The following is a 23,082-nucleotide window of genomic DNA, read 5'->3' as shown; positions in this document are numbered from 1 at the left end:
CAACCAAGGGGTATTGTGCCAAGTCCATATACTTTTGAAATTAAGGACCACATTGTGCTGGGCAGTGGTGGCGCACGCCTGTAATCCCAGCACTCTGGGAGGCAGAGGCAGGTGGATTTCTGAGTTCAAGGCCAGCCTGGTCTACAGAGTAAGTTCCAGGACAGCCAGGGCTATACAGAGAAACCCTGTCTCGAAAAAAAAACAAAAATACAAAATTCCAAAAAGACCAAAAAAAAAAAAAAAAAAAAAAAAAGAACATTGTATTAAGTGCCCATACCTTGCAAATTAAGGAACCCAGTATGTTAAGCCCCATACTTTATGAAACTAGGTTTCTATTTAACTTTCTGATTCTTAAATCTGATGTAATCTGGAAGAAAAAAAAAGGGACCTCATTTATATGATGTATATCCCTGTCTTCCTGTTTCATTGTATTTTTCTAACAATCTCTAACAGTCAATACTCTGGCCTCTGTGAACATGCTTACAGCTGTTTTCTATTAACCTTTAACTCTCCCCCATAAAAGGAACCCCAAAAGGCCAGTAAGGGCCTGTTCTCTAAAATCCCAGTTTAGGATGAGGATGAGGTATATCCAGTCCCGGATGTACCTCTAAAATAAAGTGTAGTGGTGGCACATGCCTGTAATCCCAGCACTCTGGGAGGCAGAGGCAGGAGGATTTCTGAGTTCGAGGTCAGCCTGGTCTACAGAATGAGTTCCAGGACAGCCAGAGCTATACAGAGAAACCCTGACTCAAAAAACCAAAAACCAAAATAAATAAACAAGCAAATAAATAAATAAATAAAGCTTGCTTTTGATTAGATAATCGTGAATTTTGTCTGCATCCGTGCAATTTTCAGGTTCAACAAGTGCTAACACAGTGGGCGTGGCAGCACATGCGGGTAATCTCCCAATTCAGTTCACTTGAGATGCTGAGGCAGAAGGATCTCAAAATCAAAGGGCAGCCCGGTAGTGGAGGAAGCCAGTCATCCGTAGGAAGAAAAAAAAAAAAACCTAACCATACATCCCAGGACAAGCAAGATAAGAGAGAGCAACCTCAGGAACTTCCCCTTAGCTACAGCGCCCTGTCGCCAAGCAACTTCCAGGCGTTGCGCTTTACTGATGTCTTGCTCGTCCAATGACCTTCAGCGCTCGTGCTTCTCCTGGGTTCTAATTGGCTATGAGCGGAGAACCCGCCTTCCACCTTCCTCCCTCCTTGCTAGATGCCCGTGGGCGTTCCCGAACTTGTTGTGTCTGGATGCTGAACACTCGGACGTCTAGGATGCCGCGTGGAAGCCGAAGCCGCACTTCCCGGGTGACTCCTCCGGCCAGGTGAGACCCTCGGGGCTGGGGACCGAGCGCGGGCGGCCGGGGCGAGGTTCTGTAGCTTGAGGGCTGCGAAGGCGACCGGTGGCGAGACGGAGCGAGCATTGCGGAAGGGATCCGCTACTGGGGAGGAGGATTCCCCGAGGAGAGGGACGCGTCGGTGCGCTCCGGGAGCGGACTCTGAAACGTGACCTTTCCCCTAGATTGGTTGGGGGAAGGGCGTAGTCTACGAAGAGGCGGGGAAGAATGAATGATGGGTGTCAAGCTCTTTTGGGTGTTTTGGTTTGGTTTGCTTTGGTTTGGTTTTTCTTACTGTGGTTTTGAGTCTCTCAGGCTAACCTTGAACTTTAGAACTTTATAAGCCTGGCTAGCCTTCCTTGATTTTTTTTTTTTCCTTCCTGACTCCGCTTCTCCAGGGCTGAGATTACAGGGTTTAAAGGTCTATAGAAGAGGGAAAAAAAGGATAAAGAAAAGAAAATTTCCCGGTGTGTGTGTGTGTGTGTGTGTTTAGAGTTCTCTCCTTCCACCGTTTGGGTACAGGATAGCTAACACTTAGTTGTAAACACGCTATTGCAACGGGTCTCAACCTTCCTTGTTTTTGTTTTTTGTTTTTTTTTTTTTGGGGGGGGGGTGTTTTTTTTCGAGTCAGGGTTTCTCTGTGTAGCCCTGGCTGTCCTGGAACACACTCTGTAGACCAGGCTGGCCTCGAACTCAGAAATCCACCTGCCTCTGCCTCCCAGAGTGCTGGGATTACAGGCGTGGGCCACCACCGTCCTACGGGTCTCAACCTTCCTCATGCTGTGACCCTTCAATACAATTTATGTTGTGGTGGACCACTGATCATAAAAAAAAAGTTGTTGCTTCATAATAACTGTAATTTTGTAAATTCGGTCTTAGACGAGCCCCCTGAACCCTCACAGTGAAGGTCACAGGACAGTTTATGGTGTTGGCTGTTTCTTTCCACCTTGTGAGTTCTAAGGATCAAACTCAGGTTGTCAGGAGTGGTTGCAGGGACACTTCCCTGAGGCATTTTGTCACCATCGTCCCCCCCCCCTTCCCCTTCTCCCTCCCCCAGCCCTAAATGTTAATTCAGATGTTAACTAGGTTAGGGAGACTCCTTGGTCAAAACCTTTGGGGTTGCTAACTCTTCAGCTCCAAGAAACTTTACATGATGGTTTATAACAGTAGCAACATGACTTTTGAAGTAGAAAGGAAAATAATTTTATATTTGGTCACTACAACATAAGGCACTGTATTAAAGGGATTATTATATAGTCAGGAAGATGTAGAACCTCTGGAGTCCATGGCAGTACCTGTCTGATATTTCTTCTTTAATACTATGACATTTTGTTTGATACTGACAGGAATAAAATGAAAGCTATTTGCTCGCTCTGGAGTTCTTGTCCTGGAACTCACTGTGTAGACAGGGATAGGCTTGAATTTACAGAGGTCCATCTGCCTCTGCCTCCCATGGCCCGAAATACCCTGGTACACAAAGTAGCTGTCTAATATTGGAATAAATAAACCCTCTGGGGATCTTCGCAGCTTTATTGCCTGTAAGTGGGGATGTATAAATGAAGTCGCGGTGTCAGCCTTGAAAGGCCAGAGGTGTAGAATGGTGGTTAAGAGCTGCTGGGGACTGAACATGGTCCCCGTGGGACCCAGTATCCGGTCCTAGCTACTGAGCCATGTCTCAGTGTATGTGTATGATATGGGTGTTTAAAGATTTGGAATGACACCAGGAGGTGGTGTCACAGGCCTGTAAGGGAAAAGACTCCTGGGGCACTTGGGATCTCTGACCTCCAAGACAACCCGGTCTTCAGAGTGAGTTCCAGGACAGCCAAGTGTACCCAGAGAAACCCTGTCTACAACAACAACAAGAACATCAACGAGAGAGAGAGAGAGAGAGAGACTGGAAAGGTCACTCTATAGTAAGAGCATTGATTGCTCTTTGTGAGGACCCAGGTTTGGCTCAACACTATCTGTAACTCCAATTTCAGGTGTAATGATCCACAGATGTACATGAGGGCAAATAATCACACATATAAAATACAATAAAATAAAAAGAATTAAAATTAAGCCAGGCAAGGTGACAGATGGCTTGTGATTCTAGCACTGGTTAAGGCTGGGAAGTCTGAATATACTAGTTTAGTATCAAAGTTAGGATGTTAGGTATTGTTTTGGTTGGTTGGTGGGGGTTTTTTTTTTGTTTGTTTGTTTGGGGTTTTTTTGTTTTTTTGTTTTTTTTTTTTTGAAAAGAGGATATTTATTCTCAGGCTGGCCTTAAAATGTAGAAGAACAGGGATGAGAATAGATATTCCAGAGGATTCAGTGGAAAGCCAGAATCTTCAGCCCTGCATAAAGAAAACAATGCTTGCCCAGAGTAGGAGAAATAGCTTCCCCCAGCTAGAGCACTCCAGTTAGTTATTTAATACCAAGCGGTCAGCCCTGAAAACACACTCATCCAAATAGCATACACACTGAGGCAGATTATATTCAGGAGTGTGTTTACTAAATGCATACATGTATACATGTATGCATATAGTAACAATGAGAAAAGAGCCACAGATTTGAAATCAACAGTTGAGGAGGGGTTATATGTGTGTGGGTTTGGAGGGGTGATATTGGAGCAAAAGATGCTGTAATTATTATAATTTGGGGGGGGGGGTGAGACAGGGTTTCTCTGTATAGCCCTGGCTGTCCTGGAACTCACTTTGTAGACCAGGCTGGCCTCGAACCCAGAAATCCGCCTGCCTCTGCCTCCCAAGTGCTGGGATCACAGGCGTGCACCACCACGCCCGGCTCATAATTATTATAATCTTAATAAACTAATAATACGACATGTAGGAGAGGAAATAAGTCACTGTGTCGCTGAGGGTGACCTTCCCCTGCTAATTCGCCCCATCTCTGCCTTCTCAGTGCTGGGATTACAGGTGTGTGCCACCTGGCCCAGTTTGTTCTCTTCAGTAGATTCCAAAGCCAGTTGTCTAGGAACTGATGAGGGTTTTGTTCTTTTCCAGCCGGGCCCCTCAGGTGAGGGCCGCTCCCAGAAGAGCACCTGCAGCTCAGCCTCCGGCAGCAGCTGCACCATCTGCAGTTGGCTCACCTGCCGCTGCACCCCGGCAGCCAGGCCTGATGGCCCAGATGGCCTCCACTGCAGCCGGTGTGGCTGTGGGCTCTGCAGTGGGGCACACCCTGGGTCACGCCATCACTGGGGGCTTCAGCGGAGGTGGTAGTGCTGAGCCTGCAAAGCCCGACATCACTTACCAGGTGAGATTGGGGGCAGCTTCTCCTGCTGTGCTTTTGTTTGCTGAGCTAAGTTGGCAGCTGGCAAGCATCTTTTATGAATAAGCGTTTACTCTGATACCTTGAGGACCTGGGTTCAAATCCCGTGAACCCACAAAAAGTCAGGCCTAGCCATACATGGCTTGTGTGCATGCATACACTGTGGGGTGGAGGCAGTTCCCACAGCAGGGCTGGCTGGCCTGTTGAGATGAAATAAGTAGTTTCTGGTTCAGTGAGAAGTTCTGTCTCCAGGAAATAAGGGCGTGGTCAAGGGAAGACAGCCAATGGTTGATCAGTCTCTCCATGGGCACATCTTGAGAGGATCTCACTTAAGCTAGCCTTGAACTCATGGCTTTAGGTATTTATCTTAACTATACTTACTCTGAGTTCCCAATTGTTGCTTTTGGAGACTCAAACCCATTCCTGTTTATGCTCCAGATGCTGTGGTTTGGCATGTGTTTTGTCTTTTGGTTTTGAGTTGGCGAGGACATCTTTGTTCTTTAATTCGTTTTCACTGCCATGGTCCTGGGTGGCACTAAATTGGCACCTTTCTCCAGTTGTGTCCCCAGCTCCTGGTGTGCGGGCGCTGCCCTTGCTCGATGCCCTATGTTTTCTCATCTCAACACAAGACGTTGTGTCTTTGCAGGAGCCCCAGGGAGCCCAGCTGCAGAACCAGCAGTCTTTTGGACCTTGCTCTCTAGAGATCAAGCAGTTCCTGGAGTGTGCTCAGAACCAGAGTGATGTGAAGCTCTGTGAGGGCTTCAACGAGGTGCTGCGGCAGTGCAGGATTGCAAATGGTAGGTGACTTGTCCCTCTGCTGGGGGGGTGGGGTGATGTCCTGAACCCCGTAGGGTAGTGGGTGGCTTATAGCTTGTGGGTTGAGATCTCTTGGGAGGTGAAAGACCTTTTCATAGGATTTCATCCCCGTGTACTCAGCAGTGAGATGACATCAGCTCACCAACCCGGTCACATACACCATGGTCAATTACAGGTGCATGTGACAGGGTTGGCACCATAATGTACTAAGTGGACCAGTCCCACCTGAGGAGTGCAGCTACCGTGTTGAAAGCAGGATTATTGGAGGTAAAAGGACACTTTATGAGTTGTAATTACTGGGTAAATGTAAAGTCATCAAGTACTGCACAAAAAATAATCACAGGAACTTAGTTTGGATGCTGATTGTTCGATGGTGGTGGTGGTGTGTGATTTGATTTTTGAGATCAGGTTTTTCTGTGTAGCCCTTGCTGTCCTAGAACTCACTCTGTAGACCAGGCTGGCCTCAAACTCACAGAGATCAGGCTGTCTGGGATTGAGTGCTGGGATTAAAAGGTAGCCTGGCGTGAATTGTTTTTTAAAATATATTCAGCTATGGTTGCTGAATCCTTTCTCCTTGTGATAATAACAGGTATATAAACAAAACAAAACCACAGAAACACGTAGAGAGAAAATGGTAAATCATAGGAAATCCTAATGTACTACATTGACTGAGCTATGTTATGTATTGTCTTTGGTGTTATTAAAGCTGTCATTGTGCATTGTTTTCATTAGTGGACCATCCCAGGGCAGTGGATCATGGAGAAAGGAACGTTAAGAGAAGAAAATATAATGAGGGCTTTTTACAGTATGGTTTTACCTCAACCATCACAATAGGAATTGAGAGACCACAGTGTGTCATTTGTGGGGTGGTTCTGTCGGCGGAATCTATGAAGCCAAACAAACTGAAACGCCATTTTGAAAGCAAGCATTCCAGCTTTGCCGGCAAGGACACCAACTATTTCAGAAGCAAGGCTGATGGACTCAAGAAAGCCAGACCTGACACCGGCAGCAAGTCCTACAAACAGAATGTGGCAGCTGTGCAAGCTTCCTATTTGGTGGCCCTCAGAATCGCCAGAGATATGAAACCTCACACCTTTGCTGAGCATTTACTATTCCCGGTGGCCAAAGACAGTGTTCAAGTCATGATCGGAGACGAATTTGTTACAAAGTTGAGTGCAGTTTCCTTATCTAACGACACTGTCCGAAGAAGAATACACGACATGTCTGCTGATATTCTTGATCAGGTAATCCAGGAAATTAAATCTGCTCCACTTCCAATATTCAGTATCCAGCTCGATGAATCGACAGACATTGCAAACTGCTCACAATTAATGGTTTACGTGAGGTATATTAATGATGGTGACTTTAAAGATGAGTTTCTTTTCTGCAGACCTCTTGAAAGGACAGCTGCTGCCCTTGATGTATTTGAGGGGCTTGGCTCCTTTCTGAGACAGCATAAGCTCTCTTGGGAAAGCATCTGTGGTGTTTGTACAGACGGCGCTCCAGCCACACTGGGATGTCAATCTGGGTTTCAGCGTTTGGTCCTAAATGAGTCCCCAAAAGCCATTGGAGCTCATTGTATGATTCATCTGCACACATTAGCAATGAAGACGCTGCCGCAAGACTTACAGGAAGTCATGAAAAGTGTCCTGAGTTCCATCAGTTTCCTAAAAGCCAGCTCTTTGAGCAGCCGACTGTTTCTGCAACTGTCCAGTGATTTAGATGCTCCGAGCAAAGCCCTGCTGCTTCATACTGACGCGAGATGGTTGTCGAGAGGCAAAGTTCTAAAACGTATTTTTGAGCTCCGTGATGAACTCAAAATGTTTTTTAATCAGAAAGCAATACGGCAGTTCGAAGCACTTTTCAGTGATAGAAGTGAATTGCAGAAGATAGCTTATTTGGTTGATATTTTCACCATCTTGAACGAGTTAAACTTCTCACTGCAAGGACCGAATTCCACATGCCTCGATTTGTCGGAAAAGCTCCAGTCGTTCCAAATGAAACTTCAGCTCTGGCAAAAAAAACTGGATGAAAATAAAATTTACATGTTGCCCACCTTAGGCACTTTCCTGGAGGAACACGACATTGAACCGCACGAAAGGATGACAGTGGTGATTTCCGTGAAAGAACACTGGGACATGCTTGCAGGTGAAATTTCCTGGTACTTTCCAAATCTCCCTGAGGTCCCATTCACACTCGCCAGGAGCCCGTTCACAGTCAAAGCTGAAGATGTCCCTGAGACAGCTCAAGAGGAGTTCATCAAACTCACTAACAGCGATGCGGTGAGAGCCGATTTCGCCACAATGCCTGTCACACAGTTCTGGGTCAAGTGTTTGCAGTCATACCCCGTTCTGTCAGAGAGCGTGTTGCGCCTCCTCCTCCCATTTCCAACGACATATCTTTGTGAGACGGGGCTCTCCAGTTTGTTGGTTATCAAGTCTAAGTACAGAAGTAGACTTGTCGTGGAGGATGATCTTCGCTGTGCCCTTGCGAAGACCACCCCGAGGATTTCAGAGCTGGTGAGAAAGAAGCAGTCTCAACCTTCGCACTGATGGTGACATTTTTTACGAAGTGTCCTGAAATGTAACAGTGTAGTTTACATCATCATGTTAAGACTATCACCCGTGCATGCGTGCTATACTGTGCTTCAAGACAAAATCTCATGCCTTTGTAATTAGTAATAAATATTTCCACCGAGAAAACCTGCAAAAAAAAAAAAAGATTTTACAATATATAAGTACAATTGTTTTTGTGATTAATCACTATACTTTGGTTATTTATGTTCAATGTATAATAATGAAAATACATCCTGCATATCTTATTTACACTACTCATAACAGTAAAATTACATTGACTAGCAAGGAAAAATTATCTTAGGGCTGGGGGGGTCACCACCACAGCATGAGGAAATGTATTAAAGGATTGCAGCACTAGGGAGGTTGAGAGCCTCTGATCCATCCATAAATCCAGTTCCAGGGGATCTGCTGTCCTCTTCCCACGTCCAGGCGGCAGACATCATGTGCTACACATACACTCGTGCAAGCAAAACGGTCATGCACATGAACTAACTAAATCTTTTTGCATGTTTCATGCAGGCATATACACATGCAGGCAAAACACATGAACTAACTACATCTTTTTCATTCTTTTCATTTGATGAGCACTGGGGCTTTGCCCATATCTGTATCTGTGTAAAGATGTCAGAACTCCTGGAGATGGAACTTCAGACAGGTGTGAGCTGCCATGCGGCTGCTGGGATTTGAACTCGGACCTCTGGGAGGCTACCAGTGCTCTTAAGTGCGGAGCCATCTTTCCACCCCCAAATAATTTTTTTAATTATTAATTATTTTAATTATTTTTTAATTATTAAAAATTAATTTAAAAAATGCCCTACAGACAATCTTAATGGAGCCATTTTCTCAATTGTCTCAGATAATTCTCTTTGGTGATGGGTTGACAAAAACTTGCTAGCACATATATTAGCCTAGATTCTTTCCTGCATTGGGAGGACCTTGTATAAGTAGCATCCATCAGAAGATGTAACCACACTGTTAATTTAAACAGCTAATTTTTAATTTTTGTATTCATTTATTTGGGCCAGGTATGGTGTTGCACATTTTTAATCCCAGCACTTGGGAGGCAGAGGCAGAAGGGCCTTTGAGTTCAAGGCTAATCAGAGCCACACAGTGAGACCCTGTCTAGAAACCAACTGTATTAGGTACTGTATTGTTCCTGTGATGAAAACACCACAACCGAGGCAACTTATAGAAGTCTTTCTTCAGGGTTACAGTTTCAGAGGGGGTTAAGTTCTTCATGGCTTGGAAGCAGCAAGCAGTTGGCGGAGTGGCTGCCTCAGGATGCTGAGAGCTCCCAGCCTCCACTGTAAGTAGGATGCAAGGTTGGTAAACTGAGTCAGTAAACGGCGACAGGATAGGCAACAAAGACCACCTCTAGTGCCAGATGTGATGACACAGCCTTTGCAGAGTTCCTGACCATCCAGGGCTAGAGTAAGACCCTGTCTCAAAACAAATGAAAGAATTTTTTAAAAGGGCTGGTCATTGTGGTGCGCATCTCTAATCCCAACACTTGGGAGGCAGAGGCAGGCAGATCTCTGGGTTCGAGGCCAGCCTGGTTTTCAAAGCCAGTTCGGCGGCTACACAGAGAAACCGTGCAACAACAAAAAGACGAACTTCTACGGAGAGACTTTAACTACCATGAACAATAAATGAGTGAGTTGTATGAGTGTGCGTTCTTGTGCATCTATCTGTGTGTATAGCTCTGAGGAAAACTCTTGGGGGTTGAAAAATCTCATTCAAACCAAAGTACCACTTAGAGTAAACGAGTAAGTTTGATGTGGGTGTGTGTTCTGCCACCTTACGCCATCTGGGAATGAAGCTGGGGCATCAGATATGTATAGAAGGGCTTTTTTTTTTAAAGAATTTTTTTTTTTTTTGAGACAGGGTTTCTCTGTATAGCTCTGGCTGTCCTGGAACTCACTCTGTAGACCAGGCTGGCCTCAAACTCGGAAATCCACCTGCCTCTTCCTCCCAGAGTGCTGGGAATACAGGCGTGCGCCATCACTGCCCGGCATAAGATTTATTTATTATTATATGTGAGTACACTGTAGCTGCCTTTACTTTACCTGGTGTAGCTGACACCAGAAGAGGGTCTCAGATCTCCATACAGATGGCCATGAGCCACCATGTGGTTGCTGGGATTTGAACTCAGGACCTTCAGAAGAACAGTCAGTGCTCTTAACCACTGAGCCATCTCTCCAGTCCCAGAAATGCTTCTAGATCCATTAAGCCATCTGCTAGACCTCAAACAGCTGTCTTTATTTTTATTTGTGTGTCTGTGTGTACACACATGTACACACACACACACACCCTCGAGCATGGGCTTGAGCAATAAATGCACTTACCCATTTAGCCATCTCCACAGACTTCCTTGTTTCACTTTTTTGTTTTTTGTTTTGTTTTTTTCCGAGACAGGGTTTCTCTGTATAGCCCTGGCTGTCCTGGAACTCAATTTGTAGACCAGGCTGGCCTCGAACTCAGAAATCCGCCTGCCTCTGCCTCCCAAGTGCCGGAATTAAAGGCATGTGTCACCACTGCCCAGCTGACTTCCTTGTTTCAATATACAACTAAGAATGACCTTAAACAACTCTAGCCATCAGTGCTGGGATGACCAGTACGTGTCATGTCACTGCGGGTTTTGCGACTGTCTCCCTATGTATCCCTATGTATCCCTATCTGTGATAGACCTTACAGATGCTCATACATTGGTCTTCCTTTAACTTTAACTTTTTTTTTTCAGGACAGTGTTTCCACTGTGTAGCCCTGGATGTCCTAGAACTCTCCAGGCCAGGCTGGCCTCGAACCTGCAGACATCTGCTTGCCTCACCCTCCTGAGTAATGGGATCACAAGCATGCCATCTTTAATTCTGTCCATGCTTTTTCGTTAGCTTTGTCAGCATTCTTGGGGTTTGATTGTATGTGTGGAGGACTGTTCTTTTCTTCTTTTTTTTTCTTTTTGAAACAAGATTTCACCTTGCAGCCCAGGCTAGCCTGGAACTTGAGATAATCCTCCTGTGTCAACTACTTGAGAGCTAGGACCACAGGCATGTACCGCCACCACCACTACCACACTGAGTCTAACTAACATCATTTGTTTTTTTTAAGACAAGGTCTCATTTATGTAGTCCTGGCTGGCCTGGAGCTCACTGTGTAAACAAAGCTGGCCTTGAACTCACAGAGACCTGCCTGCCTTTGCTTCTGCTTCCTAAATGCTGAGATTATGGTTGTACACCGATAAACCTGGCTGGTCTTTGTTGGCCTGAGGATTAGCAAAGTGGTAGTGCTTAGTACGTTAGAGACCCTGGGATCAATCCTCAAAATGCTTTGTCTGTTAAGTCCAATATCCGTGTTTCTTTAAGGATGCTATCTATTAATGATTGTTTTTCTTTAAAAGGGTTATGTGGGGGACATTCAAATAGTTCATCAGGCCAGGCAGTGGTGGTGACACACACCTGTAATCCCAGCACTCTGCGAGGCAGAGGTAGGCGGATTTCTGAGTTGGAGGCCAGCCTGGTTTACAGAGTGAGTTCCAGAACAGCCAGGGCTATACGGAGAAACCTTGTCTCGGGGGAAAAAAAAAACCAAAATCCAAAAAACCAAAAAAAAAAAAAAAAAAAGAAGAAAAAAAAGGAAGTCTGTCTTCTCAGTTTATGAGGTATTCCTTTGGGTGAAGTTGTTGAGGGAATTTCCAGAGATTATAGACTGGGGAGAGACAACCCACCCTGAATGTTGCAGCACCATCCAGTAGGCTGGGAACGTGAATAAAAATGGAGAGGGTACCAAAAAAAAACGCAAACAAGATGCTAGAATTTCCCTTTCTTTGCTTCCTGATGGATGAATGCAAATATGAATAAGTAGCCTCAAGATCCTGCCCACCGTGCCTTCTTAGCTGATTGTATTCTTAAACAGTGAGCCAAAATATAACCTTTCCTAAACTGATTATTGCCAAGCATTTGGTTATAACGGTGAAAAAGTATTGTCGAAAAGAGAATTTTCTTGTCACACGAACAAAGAGAAAGCAATTCAGCAAGCCATTTTTCTTTTGCAAAAATTAACCCACAATAGGCTAGCAAATACGTTTGGCCACGGGTCCTGGTCTTTTATCCCCGTGTTAGGATTATAAGGGTGCACAACCACATCTGACCTATACAGTGCTGGGGATGGAACCCAGTCCTTTGTGCATGCTAGCACTCTACCCACTGAGTCACATTCCCCTGTTCCGTCCCTTCAGGTTTTTAACGGAACCAGGTTTATTATACTTGTTTACAATTCGGGATCCCAAGAAGAAACACAATTCTGGATCTGGAACAAAGCATGGAAGCCACGCCCCCTGTGAGGTCACAGAGGGTCCTACAGCGGAGCCAATAGGAGAGCTGGGCGGGGCCTTCCGGCCGGAGTAGCCAGCGGCGGCGGCGGGCGGAGCGCATCGGCGATGGACCCTCCAGCTCGTCCTTCTGTCTCCCGCCCGCGGACTCGAGCCCGCCCGCCGCCGCCGCCGGAGGCGCTGCCCACTGTCGCCTTCGAAGAGGAGCTGTACGAGTGCCTGGACTACTACTACCTGCGTGACTTCCCGGCCTCCGGGGCCGGACGCAGCAAGGGCCGGACGCGGCGCGAGCAGCAGCTACGCACCAACTACCCGGTGCCCGGCGGCCACGAGCGCAAGGTGGCGCAGATACTGCTCAACGGGCAGCGCAAGCGACGCCAGCGCCAGCTGCAACCGCGGCCGCGCACTCGCCTCGCCTGAGCACACGCCACGCCTGAGCGGGTACGGGCAGGCCGAGCCCCATCGGTGGGGGTTAGGGAGTAGAATGTACATCTCAGGCCGGCCTCGAACTCACAGTGTAGCGGAGGATGACTTTGGACTCCAAATTGTCCTGCATAAGGCTTCCAAGAACTGTGATGATAAGACAATGCGCCACAATACCTAATTCTCTCTCTTCTCGTCTCTTTTCTTCTCTTTTTCAGACACTGTCTCCTAAACTGACCTCGAACTCGTCACCCTCCAGCGTTTGCCTCCAAATGCTGAAATTTCAAGCATGGGGCATGATTCCCTGCTGTGTTGTTTGGTTTTATTGGTGATCCCCGTTCTAGCCCAGGATGCCATGGTGTCTGTGGCAATCCTCAACCTCTCTAGTCCTGAGATGACAGGTCTGTACAACCATGTTCACCTGTCATCTGCTTCTGAGACTTCCCGGCATTAGTCATAACTGCACTGGCTCCCCAACCCTGACCCCAGGGCTTTCCTGGCTGCTGGCGAAAGTGTGGACCATTTGGAAAGTTTGCCATTGTGTGAGAAAAGTCTACATTGGAAATACAGGGAAATGCTTGAGGCAATACATCCCGGCAGGGTTGCTCACACCTGGAATCCATCTCCTGCCTCTGGCCTCCGGAGACTGCTGGAATTTGAGGTCAACCAGGAACACCCTCTGAGGCACTGTCCCAAAACAAAATTGCCCCCCCCCCCCTTGCTTGCTTTCAATTGCTGTAATAAACACCTGGAACAAAAGCAACTTGAAGCCAGGCAGTGGGCAGTGGTGGCGCTCGCCTTTAATCCCAGCACTTGGGAGGCGGAGGCAGGTGGATTTCTGAGTTCGAGGCCAGCCTGGTGTACAAAGTGAGTTCCAGGACTACATAGAGAAACCCTGTCTCGAAGCCCACCTCCCCCCCCAAAAAAGCAACTTGGGCAGGAAAGGGTTTATCTCACCTTACACAGTGCTTCCTGAAGTCAGGGCAGGAACCCGGAGGAGGCAGGAACTGAAGCACAGTCCAAAGAGGTTCCCGTTCTCCTCCTACCTCCCAGGGCCATCAGCCCAGGGTGATGCCATCCCACAGCGGGCTGAGCTCTCTCGTGCCAATCACTGAGAAAAATGCCCCCCACTGACTTGTCCCCAGGCCAGTCTGACAATAGAGGTATCTTCCCAGATGACTCTAGTTTGTGTGGAGTTGAGGGAACCAAAAACCAGGAAACCAGAAACTGGGGGTGATAATGCATACCTCTGTGCCTCTTGGAACTAGCAAAGTGAAAGCAGGGGTCAGAAGTTCAAGGTCAGAAGTCTGAGAGATGGCTCGGCAGTCCAGAGCATTTGCAGGCCTTGCTTTTTAATATCCCTGCACCTGTATTAGAGGCTCACAACCTGCTGTAGCTCAGGTTCAAGGAGACTCAGCGCCCTGTTCTGCCCTCTGAGGACGCTGTGTGCATATCGCACACAGACATGCGGGCAAACACTTAGACACATAAAAATGAAAAAGACATTTAAAAGTTCAAGATCATTGGCTAGGTAGTATGAGGCCAGCCTGAGCTACAGGAGACGGGAAACAGGGAGGCTGAGACCACAGTTCAGTTGATAGTTTTCACTTAGTAAGAATAAGACTCTGGGATCAATCACTAGCACGGTGGAAATAGGACCCACATCTTAGTATTAGGGAGACAGAGGCGGGAGAACCCAAGAAGTTCATGGCTGTCCTTATCCTTAGTCACATAGTCATAGGCCAGCCAGACGCCATCTTAATATATATGAATATATGGCTGGAGAGATAGTTCAGCGGTTAAGAGTACTGACTGCTCTTCTAGAGTTCCTGAGTTCAATTATCAACATGGTGGCTCACAACCATCTGTAATGGGATGCCTTCTTCTGGTGTGCCTGAAGACAGCGACAGTGTACTCTCACACACACACATATATGCACAAAACAACCTACTAGTGACTTTGACCTCTTTTCCTTTCACTCAGGAACCTGAGACAGGAGGATCTTGAGTTGGAGTCCAGCCTGGGCATTATTGTGAGTTTCAGAATCCCATGAGCTAGAGTGACACGCCTCATCTCCAGATGAGAGAAAACAAATAACTTCTAGTGTCTAGTGCTCTTCCTAAGACGTGGGAGAGTCATTGATTTTTTTTTTTTTGTTTCTGTCTTATTTCCTACAGGAAACCTGAAAGACCTGATAAAAAGTATTTTCCGACTGTAACCAAGGTCCTCCGTGTTGGTCAACTGGACTTTCTGACAGGGTTTACTGTTCTAGTCTTTTTCTTCACTAATTAATTATTAAGTAAGTAGAAGTAGTTTCCTAGTGGATGTGCCTTTTTAGGTTTTTTTTCAATTAAAAGAGAACAGCAAGAATGTATTTTAACTCTTCTGGCTTTTTCTCCCTCCCCTCCTCCCCCCCCCCCCCCCAGTTACTGTGGAGTTAACCGGTCTCCAGTTCACAACTATCTGGGCTCTGACATATAAAGAGATCACAAGCTCAGGAGTAACTGGTTTGCTAAAGTGATTGCAGCAAAAAGCCCAAGGACCTGAGTTCGATCCTTAAAAGCCATGTTTTTGAAAAGTTGGGTGTTTTACTGGCTGGTTTTGTGTGTCAACTTGACACAGGCTGGAGTTATGGAGAAAGGAGCTTCAGTTGGGGGAAGTGCCTCCATGAGATCCAGCTGTGGGGCATTTTCTCAATTAGTGATCAAGGGGGGAGGGCCCCTTGTGGGTGGTGCCATCTCTGGGCTTGTGTTCATGGGTTCTATAAGAGAGCAGGCTGAGCAAGCCAGGGGAAGCAAGCCAGTAAGGAACAAACCTCCATGGCCTCTACATCAGCTCTTGCTTCCTGACCTGCTTGAGTTCCAGTCCTGACTTCCTTTAGTGATTAACAACAGTATGGAAGTGTAAACTCAATAAACCCTTTTTTCCCTAACTTGCTTTGTGGTCATGATGTTTGTGCAGGAATAGAAAACCTGACTAAGACAAATTGGTACCAGCATAGTGGGGTATTCCTATAACACCCTGTCCGTTTTAGGGGGAAGGACTGTGGAAGGGCTTTGGAACTTTGAGTTAGAAGAGCCATTGGGATATTAAGAGCTCTGTGGAATGTTCTGTAGGAGCTTTGAAGATAATGTTAAGAACAGTGCAGAAGATGGAGGCCTGGCTTGTAAAATTTCAGAGGGAAATTTAAAGACTCTTATCAGGGCAATTGATGTTTTGATTATGAAGATTCTGTAGTTTTGGTTAGCTAGGACTAAAGAATCAGCTGTGATTAACAAGATACCAGAACTACTAAAGCAAAACCTTTGCATTACTGGGACTATTGATGCTGGTTTAGCTGGAGCTAAGAAATCAGCAGTGATTAAAAAGGAACCAGCATGGGGCTGGAGAGATGGCTTAGTGGTTAAGACCACTGACTACTCTTCCGAAAGTCCTGAGTTCAAATCCCAGCAACCACATGGTGGCTCACAACCATCCCTAAAGAGATCTGATGCCCTCTTCTGGTGCATCTGAACACAGCTACAGTGTACTTAGATATAATAATAAATATTTTAAAAAATTTGTATTAAAAAAAGAAGAGACCAGCATCATTGAGGTGAAATCTTCTGAGAAGTGTTTTCTGAGAGCAGAGAGGCTGTATTCCAGAGAGACTGTTCCAGAGAGAGCCAAGGTTGTACCTTGTGCTGTGACTGGACTTGGTAATGTTTAAGAGTCATACAGGTGGTCCTGGTTTTGAAGGCATGAAGGGGTCATGAGCAGCTGAGGCTCGGCACTGAGAGGCCGTGGAAGGCCACTGGTGAAGGTGCAACCTCAGTTGCAATTGATGGTCTAGGACTTAAGGGGTCATGCATAGGATTTGAGGCTTGGCACCATGAAAAGAGCCTGTGAGAGGCTATTGGTGAAGCCTAGTTACAGCGGAAACCAGCAGTGTTTTGGAGATGCCAGTGCCATGAGATGACCACCAAGAACAGCAACAGCAGTGGAGTACAGGCAGCTGGAGCCTAGAAGACAAGCTGTGTACTATAAAGGGCAGAGCTGGAGAAGTGACCCAAGCCCTTGGAGGAGCCCAGAAGATTGTGAGTTGGATCCCAGATATTGAACCACTGGAGTTTTGAGTTTTGCTTTTGATTGTGACTGTGCCCTGATATTGTTCCCTCTTGAAGGAAGAAAGTATTTTAGTGGAGCCCACAGTTAAGAGACTTTGAATTTAAGCCGAGTGTGGTGGTGCATGCCTGTAATCCCAGCACTTGGGAGGCAGAGGCAGGCAGATTTCTGAGTTTGAGGCCAGCCTGGTCTACAAAGTGAGTTCCAGGACAGCCAGGGCTACACACAGAAACCCTGTCTCAAAAAAACAAAACAAACAAAAAAAAAAAAAACAAAAAACAAAAAAAAGAAAGACTGAATTTTTAAAAGACTTTGAATTTTAAAAGATATTGGATATTTTAAAGGGCTTGAACTTTTAATATGTAGAGACTGGGACTTTTAACATTATTTAGATCTTGGAGATGAATACGGAAGTAATGATTGAGGCTTAATGATGATGTGTGTCAAGTTGACAAGGGGTCAGTTGTACTGGCTGGTTTTGTGTGTCAATTTGACACAGGCTAGAGTTATCACAGAGAGAGGAGCTTCAGTTGGGGAAGTGCCTCCATGAGATCTAGCTGTGGGCATTTTCTCAATTAGTAGTCGGGGAGTAGGGCCCCTTGTGGGTGGTACCATCCCTGGGCTGGTAGTCTTGGGTTCTATAAGAGCGCAGGTGAGCTAGCCAGGGGAAGCAAGCCAGTAAGAAACATCCCTCCATGGCCTCTGCATCAGCTCCTGCATCCTGACCTGCTTGAGTTCCAGTCCTGACTTCCTTTAGTGATGAACAGCTGCGTGGAAGTGTAAACTCAGTAAACCCTTTCCTCCCCAACTTGCTTCAAGGTCATGGTGTTTGTGTGGGAATAGAAACCCTGACTAAGACAGTTGTAATGGCCCACACTTAAAATTCCACCCTTTGGGAGGTAGAGGCAGATCCCTGGGGCTCACTGAGTAGCCAGCATAGCCTAATGTATGTGTTCAGACTAGCAAGAAACACTGCCATTAAAAAAAGGATAGATGTGTCCTAAGGAAGCAATATCTATGTTGATATTGGCTTCTGCATGGGTGCCCTCATGGACGTGAATGCGTGGAGGGGGTGGGGAAGGGCACACACACCTCACCACCACCACCACCACAAACAGTGAAATGGGGAGACCCAAAGTAGGATATTGTACAAGAAAGAATTCTACCCAAATGTCATTTCTGAAAGTTTGGTTTTTGTTTTGGTTTAGGGGAGAGAATGAGATAGGGTCTCTCTGTATAACTATAGCTGTCCTAAAACTTGCTATTAAACTGGTGGGCTGACCAAGAACTCACAAGAGATCTGCCTGCCTCTGCCGTTCTGCCTCTCTGCCTCGCTGCCCCTCTGTTCCTCTGCCTCTGCGTGTTAAAATTAAATGTTGTGCATCACCACACCAGGCTGAAGGTTTTTATGTTGATGTTTGTTGTTTTCTTTTGCTTTGTTCAAGACAGGGTTTTTCTGTGTAGCCCCGGCTGTCCTGGAACTGGATCTGTAGATGAGGCTGGCTTCAAACTCAGAGATCCCTTTGCCTTCTGCCTCCCAAGTGCTGGGATTAAAGGCGTGCGCTACCACTGCCTGGCACCAGGCTGAAGGGTTTTGTTTTGTTTTGTTTTTGTTTTGTAGAGACAGGGTTTCTCTATAGCCCTGGCTGTCCTGGAACTCACTCTGTAGACCAGGCTGGCCTCGAACTCAGAAATCTGCTTGCCTCTGCCTCCCAAGTACTGGGATTCAAGGCGTGTGCCACCACCGCCCATCTGGCTGAAGGTTTTAATATGCATCACAATAAGATATTGTCGGAACTAGAGATGAAGTTCAGTTGGTAGAGAGTGTGTCTAGTTTGCACGGTGCTCTGGATTCAAGCCACAGAACCGGCATTAATTAATTGTGCATGCGGTAGGTAGCAGGTGCCTATAGTTCTAGGACTTGGGAGTTACAGATCCAAAGATTAGAAGTTTATCGTCATTGATCGTGACTTGAGGGCCAGGCTGGAGTGTGTGAGACCCTGTACCAACACTAAGAGTAGGCTATATTCAACAGTGGCTGGGTTCTCTTCTCTTGTTTCATAACAGTTCTTTGACATGGGTACTGCTGCCCACATTTTAAAAAAATGCTGCCCCCATCTTAAAAAAATGAGATTCTCATAATTTCCAAGTTTTTTTGGTAAGTGTCTGTCTGTGTATATGCCATGTGTATTCTGGTAACCCTAGCAGCCAGAAGAGAATGCTGGATCTCCTTGGAACTGCAATTATTACAGTTAGTGGTAAGCTGTCTGCTGTGGGTACGCTAAACCAAGGGCAGGCCATCTGCAACTACAGAACACTATCATTAACCCCGGAGCAGTCTCTCCAGGCCTCTAGTTAGATTTAATGCTCAATTTGGCAGAGTCTAGCAGTTGGCTGAGAAAGCCTCAGGGAGGAATCCCTAGGTAAGACTGTCACACCAGCAAAGGCGGTTGGAGGTGGGAAGTGGGAAGGTGTCTCCGTAACTGAGTAGAAAGAACCTTGTCCACCGTGGGCCGTACCATTCCCTGGGAAGGTGGCATGGGACTGTATAAACTAGCTCAACCTGTCTTGGTGTCTTTAATGGCTTTAATCTCCACACTTTGGAGGCAGAGTCAAGATTACTATGGGTTTGAGGCTTAGCCTGGTCTACATACTGGGTTCCAGGCCAGCCAAGGCTATATAGTAAAACCCTCAAATGTAACAAGTAGGTAGGTGAAGTGGTACAGCAAGCATCCTTCCTCTGTGACTTCTGCTTCAAGCTACTGCTTGAGTTCTTCCCCTGACTGAGGGCCCGTAAGTGTAACCCAAAGAAACCCTTTCCTGTCGCCTTTTTTTTTTCCAGATTATTTTCACAACAGAAAGGAACCTAGAACAAGTATGGTGTAAGTGACACGCAGAGATCACCTGGAAGTAAACCAAGTGACCTGGTCCTAGCAATTATGCTCCTGTTGTCAGGGCAACAGGGACGGTTTCATGTTCAGCTCTACCTAGGATTTATCTCTGGGGTATGATAAAAAGTATGTGTAAACTAGTTCATAATTTTGTTTTAAGGCAAGGCCTTCCTTTGTAGCCCTAGCTGGCATCAAACTCGCAGAGATCCGCCAATCTCTAGAAAAATATTGGAATTAAAGACATGTACCACCAATACATGTACACAATGGGCTTAACAATATTTGTGAAAATGAAAATATTTAACAGAGGCTCATTTTCCTCATGCCAATGGATGAGTAGGTGATGTGGCCTTTTTCAAGATTTTTTTTCCCCCTGAAACAGGGTTTCTGTGGGTAGCCCTGGCTGTCCTGCGACTCACTGTGTAGACTGGGCTGCCTGGAACTCACAGAGATCCTCCTCCCTCTGCATCCCAAGTGCTAGGATTAAAGGTGTGAGCCACCATTGCCTGGCTTCCCACACTTTAAAAAAGAACAAAAACAAAAACAAAAAAACCTGAGCTCTCGGCCTGCAAGTACACCCGATGGCCAGAAGAGGGCATCAGATCCCTTTATAGTTGGTCGTGGCTCACCATGTGGTTGCTGGGAATTGAACTCAGTACCTCTGGAAGAGCAGCCAGTACTCTTAACCACTGAGCCATCTCACCTGCTCCCTCAACCCCAACAAGGCTTATTTATTTTTATGTGTATAAGCATCGGTTCTCAACCTGTGTGTATGCTAAAAGCATATCACAGAAATCCAGGTTATGACATAGTCGGCACAAATGCTATTTAATATGCTCCCAGTCCCTGATGTTCAATCCCCAACACCACATAGCCAAAAACATGACAAGCATTTCAACCCAATTGTCACGTCTAAATCACGTACCCTTGGGAGTCTTTATAACTGCTGTCCCCTCCTCCTCCTGAAATGCTCACAGCCTTAATAACAGCACAGCAGCCAGACAGTGGTGTTTGCCACCCACAGGTTGAGAACCATTGCTCACACACATAAACTAAAAATAAGCCTTAAAAGGAAGTCTGGAAAGGTCGGCAGTGGTGGTGCACACCTTTAGTCCCAGCACTCAGGAGGCAGAGGCACTTGGACCTCTATGAGTTCGGGACTTGCCTGGCCTGGTCATAATCAATTCCAGGACAGTCAAGGCTGTTGTTACACAGAGAAACCCTGTCTTGAAAAAACAAAAACAAAACAAGCAAACAAAGACACAACTTGCTCCCTTGATTCATCAAGGACTATTCAATAGTAGTCCTGTTAACCAGGCGTTGGCGGCACACACCTGTAATCCCAGCACTCTGGGAGGCAGCGGCAGGCAGATTTCTGAGTTTGAGGCCAGCCTGGTCTACAGAGTGAGTTCCAGGACAGCCAGAGCTATACAGAGAAACCCTGTCTCTCTGTAAAAAACAAATGCAAAAAAACCAAAAGTGGTCCTGTTGAAGAATTCTGCCCTGGGGTAGCATGGATAGCTCGGTGGATAAAGGGGTCAGCTGCCACACCTGACGACCCCAGGTCAACCCCTGGAGCCCTCACGATTCAAGGAGAGAACGGACTCCTAAAATTTGCCCTCTGACTTCCACAAGTACTCGTGCTCTCAACACATGCAACACATGCGTGACTCAGAGATTCACCTGCCCACAGGTGCTGGCATTAAAGGCATGCACAACAACCTTCTGGCTCATAGATACCATTTTTAAGAGGTCTGGCCTGCTCACTCACTCACTTTTTAAAATTTTATTATGTATACACAATTTTGTCTGCATGCCAGAAAAGGGCATCAGATCTCATTGCAGATGGTTGGGAGCTACCTACCATGTGGTTGCTGGAAGTTGAAGTCAGGTTCACTGGGAGAACACCCAGTGCTCTTATCTTCTGAGCCATCTCTCCAGCCCCAAGCAGCTCTTTCTCCAAGTCATCGCCATGTGATTGAGTTCAGCGTTTGTCTCCCCCCTTGCAAAGCTGCTTCCTCTGAACTAAAACGTCTCCTCCCAGAGGAAGGAGGGAAGTTTGCAAGTCTCAGGCAAGGCAGCCCACCAAACATGGTATTTAGGGACTCGTTGAAATGATGGAGATCTTGAGCCTACTTCCTCTTCCTAGCCCAATGTCAGATTTTTGCCAATAGTCTTGAAGTGGCACCAAGAGCTCTCCACAGAATCCTTTATTGAAAAAGGAGCTAAAATGGGTAGTGATACATGAGAGGAATTGTCTTAATTTAGCTTTTAAGACTGCGTTCACAGACAAGAGAAACACATACATGATTCCAAATATCGGCTTAAAACTGTCCTGTGGGAATTCATTTTACAGAATCCATTCTAATTTTTAAAAGTTGTTAGAGTGGAAACTAAAATGCCTGTCCTGCATAAGAGCCTTGATCCCCAGAATCCATGCAAATGCCTGATGGGCAAACTGGCCTTCCTCTTATCCCCCCCCCCCGCCCCCCCAGTGCATGGGAGGCAGCCAGGGGGGAAGCAAGCTGTTAGCTTAGTTGAGTTAGGTTAGAGTCAGCGTAGAGTCGTGGAATCAGCAAGCCCTGGATTCAGCTAACACATCCTCAGTATATAAGGTGTAGGTTAAGGAAGCCACGACTCCAATCTCTGTTCCCCACACATGTGCACGCATGGATGCAAACACATCACATGGCACGGAATAAAAAAAATAATGCCAGGAGTTGGGGACAGCTGTAGGTGGCAGAGCACTTGCCCAGCATTTGTGAGGTCCTAGGCTCAACTCCAAATGGATCAAGGACCTCCACATAAAACCTGACACACTGAAACTAATCGAAAAGAAACTGGGGAAGACCCTGGAGGACATGGGCACAGGGGAAAAGTTCCTGAATAGAACACCAAGAGCTTATGCTCTAAGATCAAGAATTGACAAATGGGACCTCATAAAACTACAAAGTTTTGCCGGGCAGTGGTGGCACATGCCTGTAATCCCAGCACTCTGGGAGGCAGGGGCAGGCGGATTTTTGAGTTTGAGGCCAGCCTGGTCTGCAGAGTGAGTTCCAGGACAGCCAGGGCTATACAGAGAAACCCTGTCTCGAAAAAACCAAACCCCAAAATCCAAAAAAACAAAAAACAAACAAACAAAAAAAACAAACTACAAAGTTTCTGTAAGGCAAAGGACACCGTCAAAAGGACAAAACGTCAACCAACAGACTGGGAAAGGATCTTCACCAACCCTAAATCTGACAGAGGGCTAATATCTAATATATACAAAGAACTCAAGAAAGTAGAACCCAGAGAACCAAATAACCCCATTAAAAAGTGGGGTACGGAGCTAAACAAAGA

General features: G+C 46.3%; 2 protein-coding genes across 9 annotated transcripts; both read left to right on the top strand.

The window, feature by feature from the left end:
* The first annotated feature begins 1,212 nt into the window (after positions 1-1,212).
* Positions 1,213-8,115, top strand: LOC127672987 (coiled-coil-helix-coiled-coil-helix domain-containing protein 2-like). Of its 2 annotated transcripts, none has more exons than XM_052168487.1 (4): positions 1,213-1,327; positions 4,342-4,591; positions 5,253-5,403; positions 6,155-8,115. In XM_052168487.1, the coding sequence occupies exons 1-4, from the start codon at positions 1,254-1,256 to the stop codon at positions 7,972-7,974; spliced, it is 2,295 nt and encodes a 764-aa protein (XP_052024447.1). In that variant the 5' UTR covers positions 1,213-1,253; the 3' UTR covers positions 7,975-8,115. The 2 variants fall into 2 exon arrangements, with proteins under 2 accessions (XP_052024447.1, XP_052024448.1); XM_052168488.1 differs by lacking the exon at positions 6,155-8,115 and adding an exon at positions 5,598-5,647 and having other exon boundaries at positions 1,225-1,327.
* Positions 8,116-12,272: 4,157 nt separating this feature from the next.
* On the top strand, positions 12,273-15,668 carry Nupr2 (nuclear protein 2, transcriptional regulator). Of its 7 annotated transcripts, XR_007975056.1 has the most exons (4): positions 12,278-12,763; positions 12,964-13,146; positions 14,729-14,777; positions 14,923-15,163. XR_007975056.1 is itself a non-coding variant. In XM_052168518.1 (2 exons), exon 1 carries the CDS (start codon positions 12,431-12,433, stop codon positions 12,740-12,742), a length of 312 nt encoding a protein of 103 aa, XP_052024478.1. In that variant the 5' UTR covers positions 12,273-12,430; the 3' UTR covers positions 12,743-12,763; positions 14,923-15,163. The 7 variants fall into 7 exon arrangements, 2 of the variants coding, with proteins under 2 accessions (XP_052024478.1, XP_052024476.1); XR_007975058.1 differs by lacking the exon at positions 12,964-13,146 and having other exon boundaries at positions 12,273-12,763; XR_007975057.1 differs by lacking the exon at positions 14,729-14,777.
* The last annotated feature ends 7,414 nt before the right edge of the window (positions 15,669-23,082 follow it).

The sequence above is a fragment of the Apodemus sylvaticus genome, chromosome 22, assembly GCF_947179515.1.
Source record: "Apodemus sylvaticus chromosome 22, mApoSyl1.1, whole genome shotgun sequence".
NCBI lineage: Eukaryota > Metazoa > Chordata > Mammalia > Rodentia > Muridae > Apodemus > Apodemus sylvaticus.
The sequence above is the reverse complement of the archived record's forward strand: the minus strand, read 5'-3'. Positions and strand labels throughout refer to the sequence as shown.

Bases quoted from the DNA above. Each gene is read 5' to 3' on its own strand.
- LOC127672987 (XM_052168487.1), top strand. From the start codon at position 1,254: ATGCTGAACACTCGGACGTCTAGGATGCCGCGTGGAAGCCGAAGCCGC. The intron at 1,328-4,341 runs GTGAGACCCTCG...GTTCTTTTCCAG, and splicing joins CGGGTGACTCCTCCGGCCAG to CCGGGCCCCTCAGGTGAGGG. The intron at 4,592-5,252 runs GTGAGATTGGGG...GTGTCTTTGCAG, and splicing joins AGCCCGACATCACTTACCAG to GAGCCCCAGGGAGCCCAGCT.
- Nupr2 (XM_052168518.1), top strand. From the start codon at position 12,431: ATGGACCCTCCAGCTCGTCCTTCTGTCTCCCGCCCGCGGACTCGAGCC.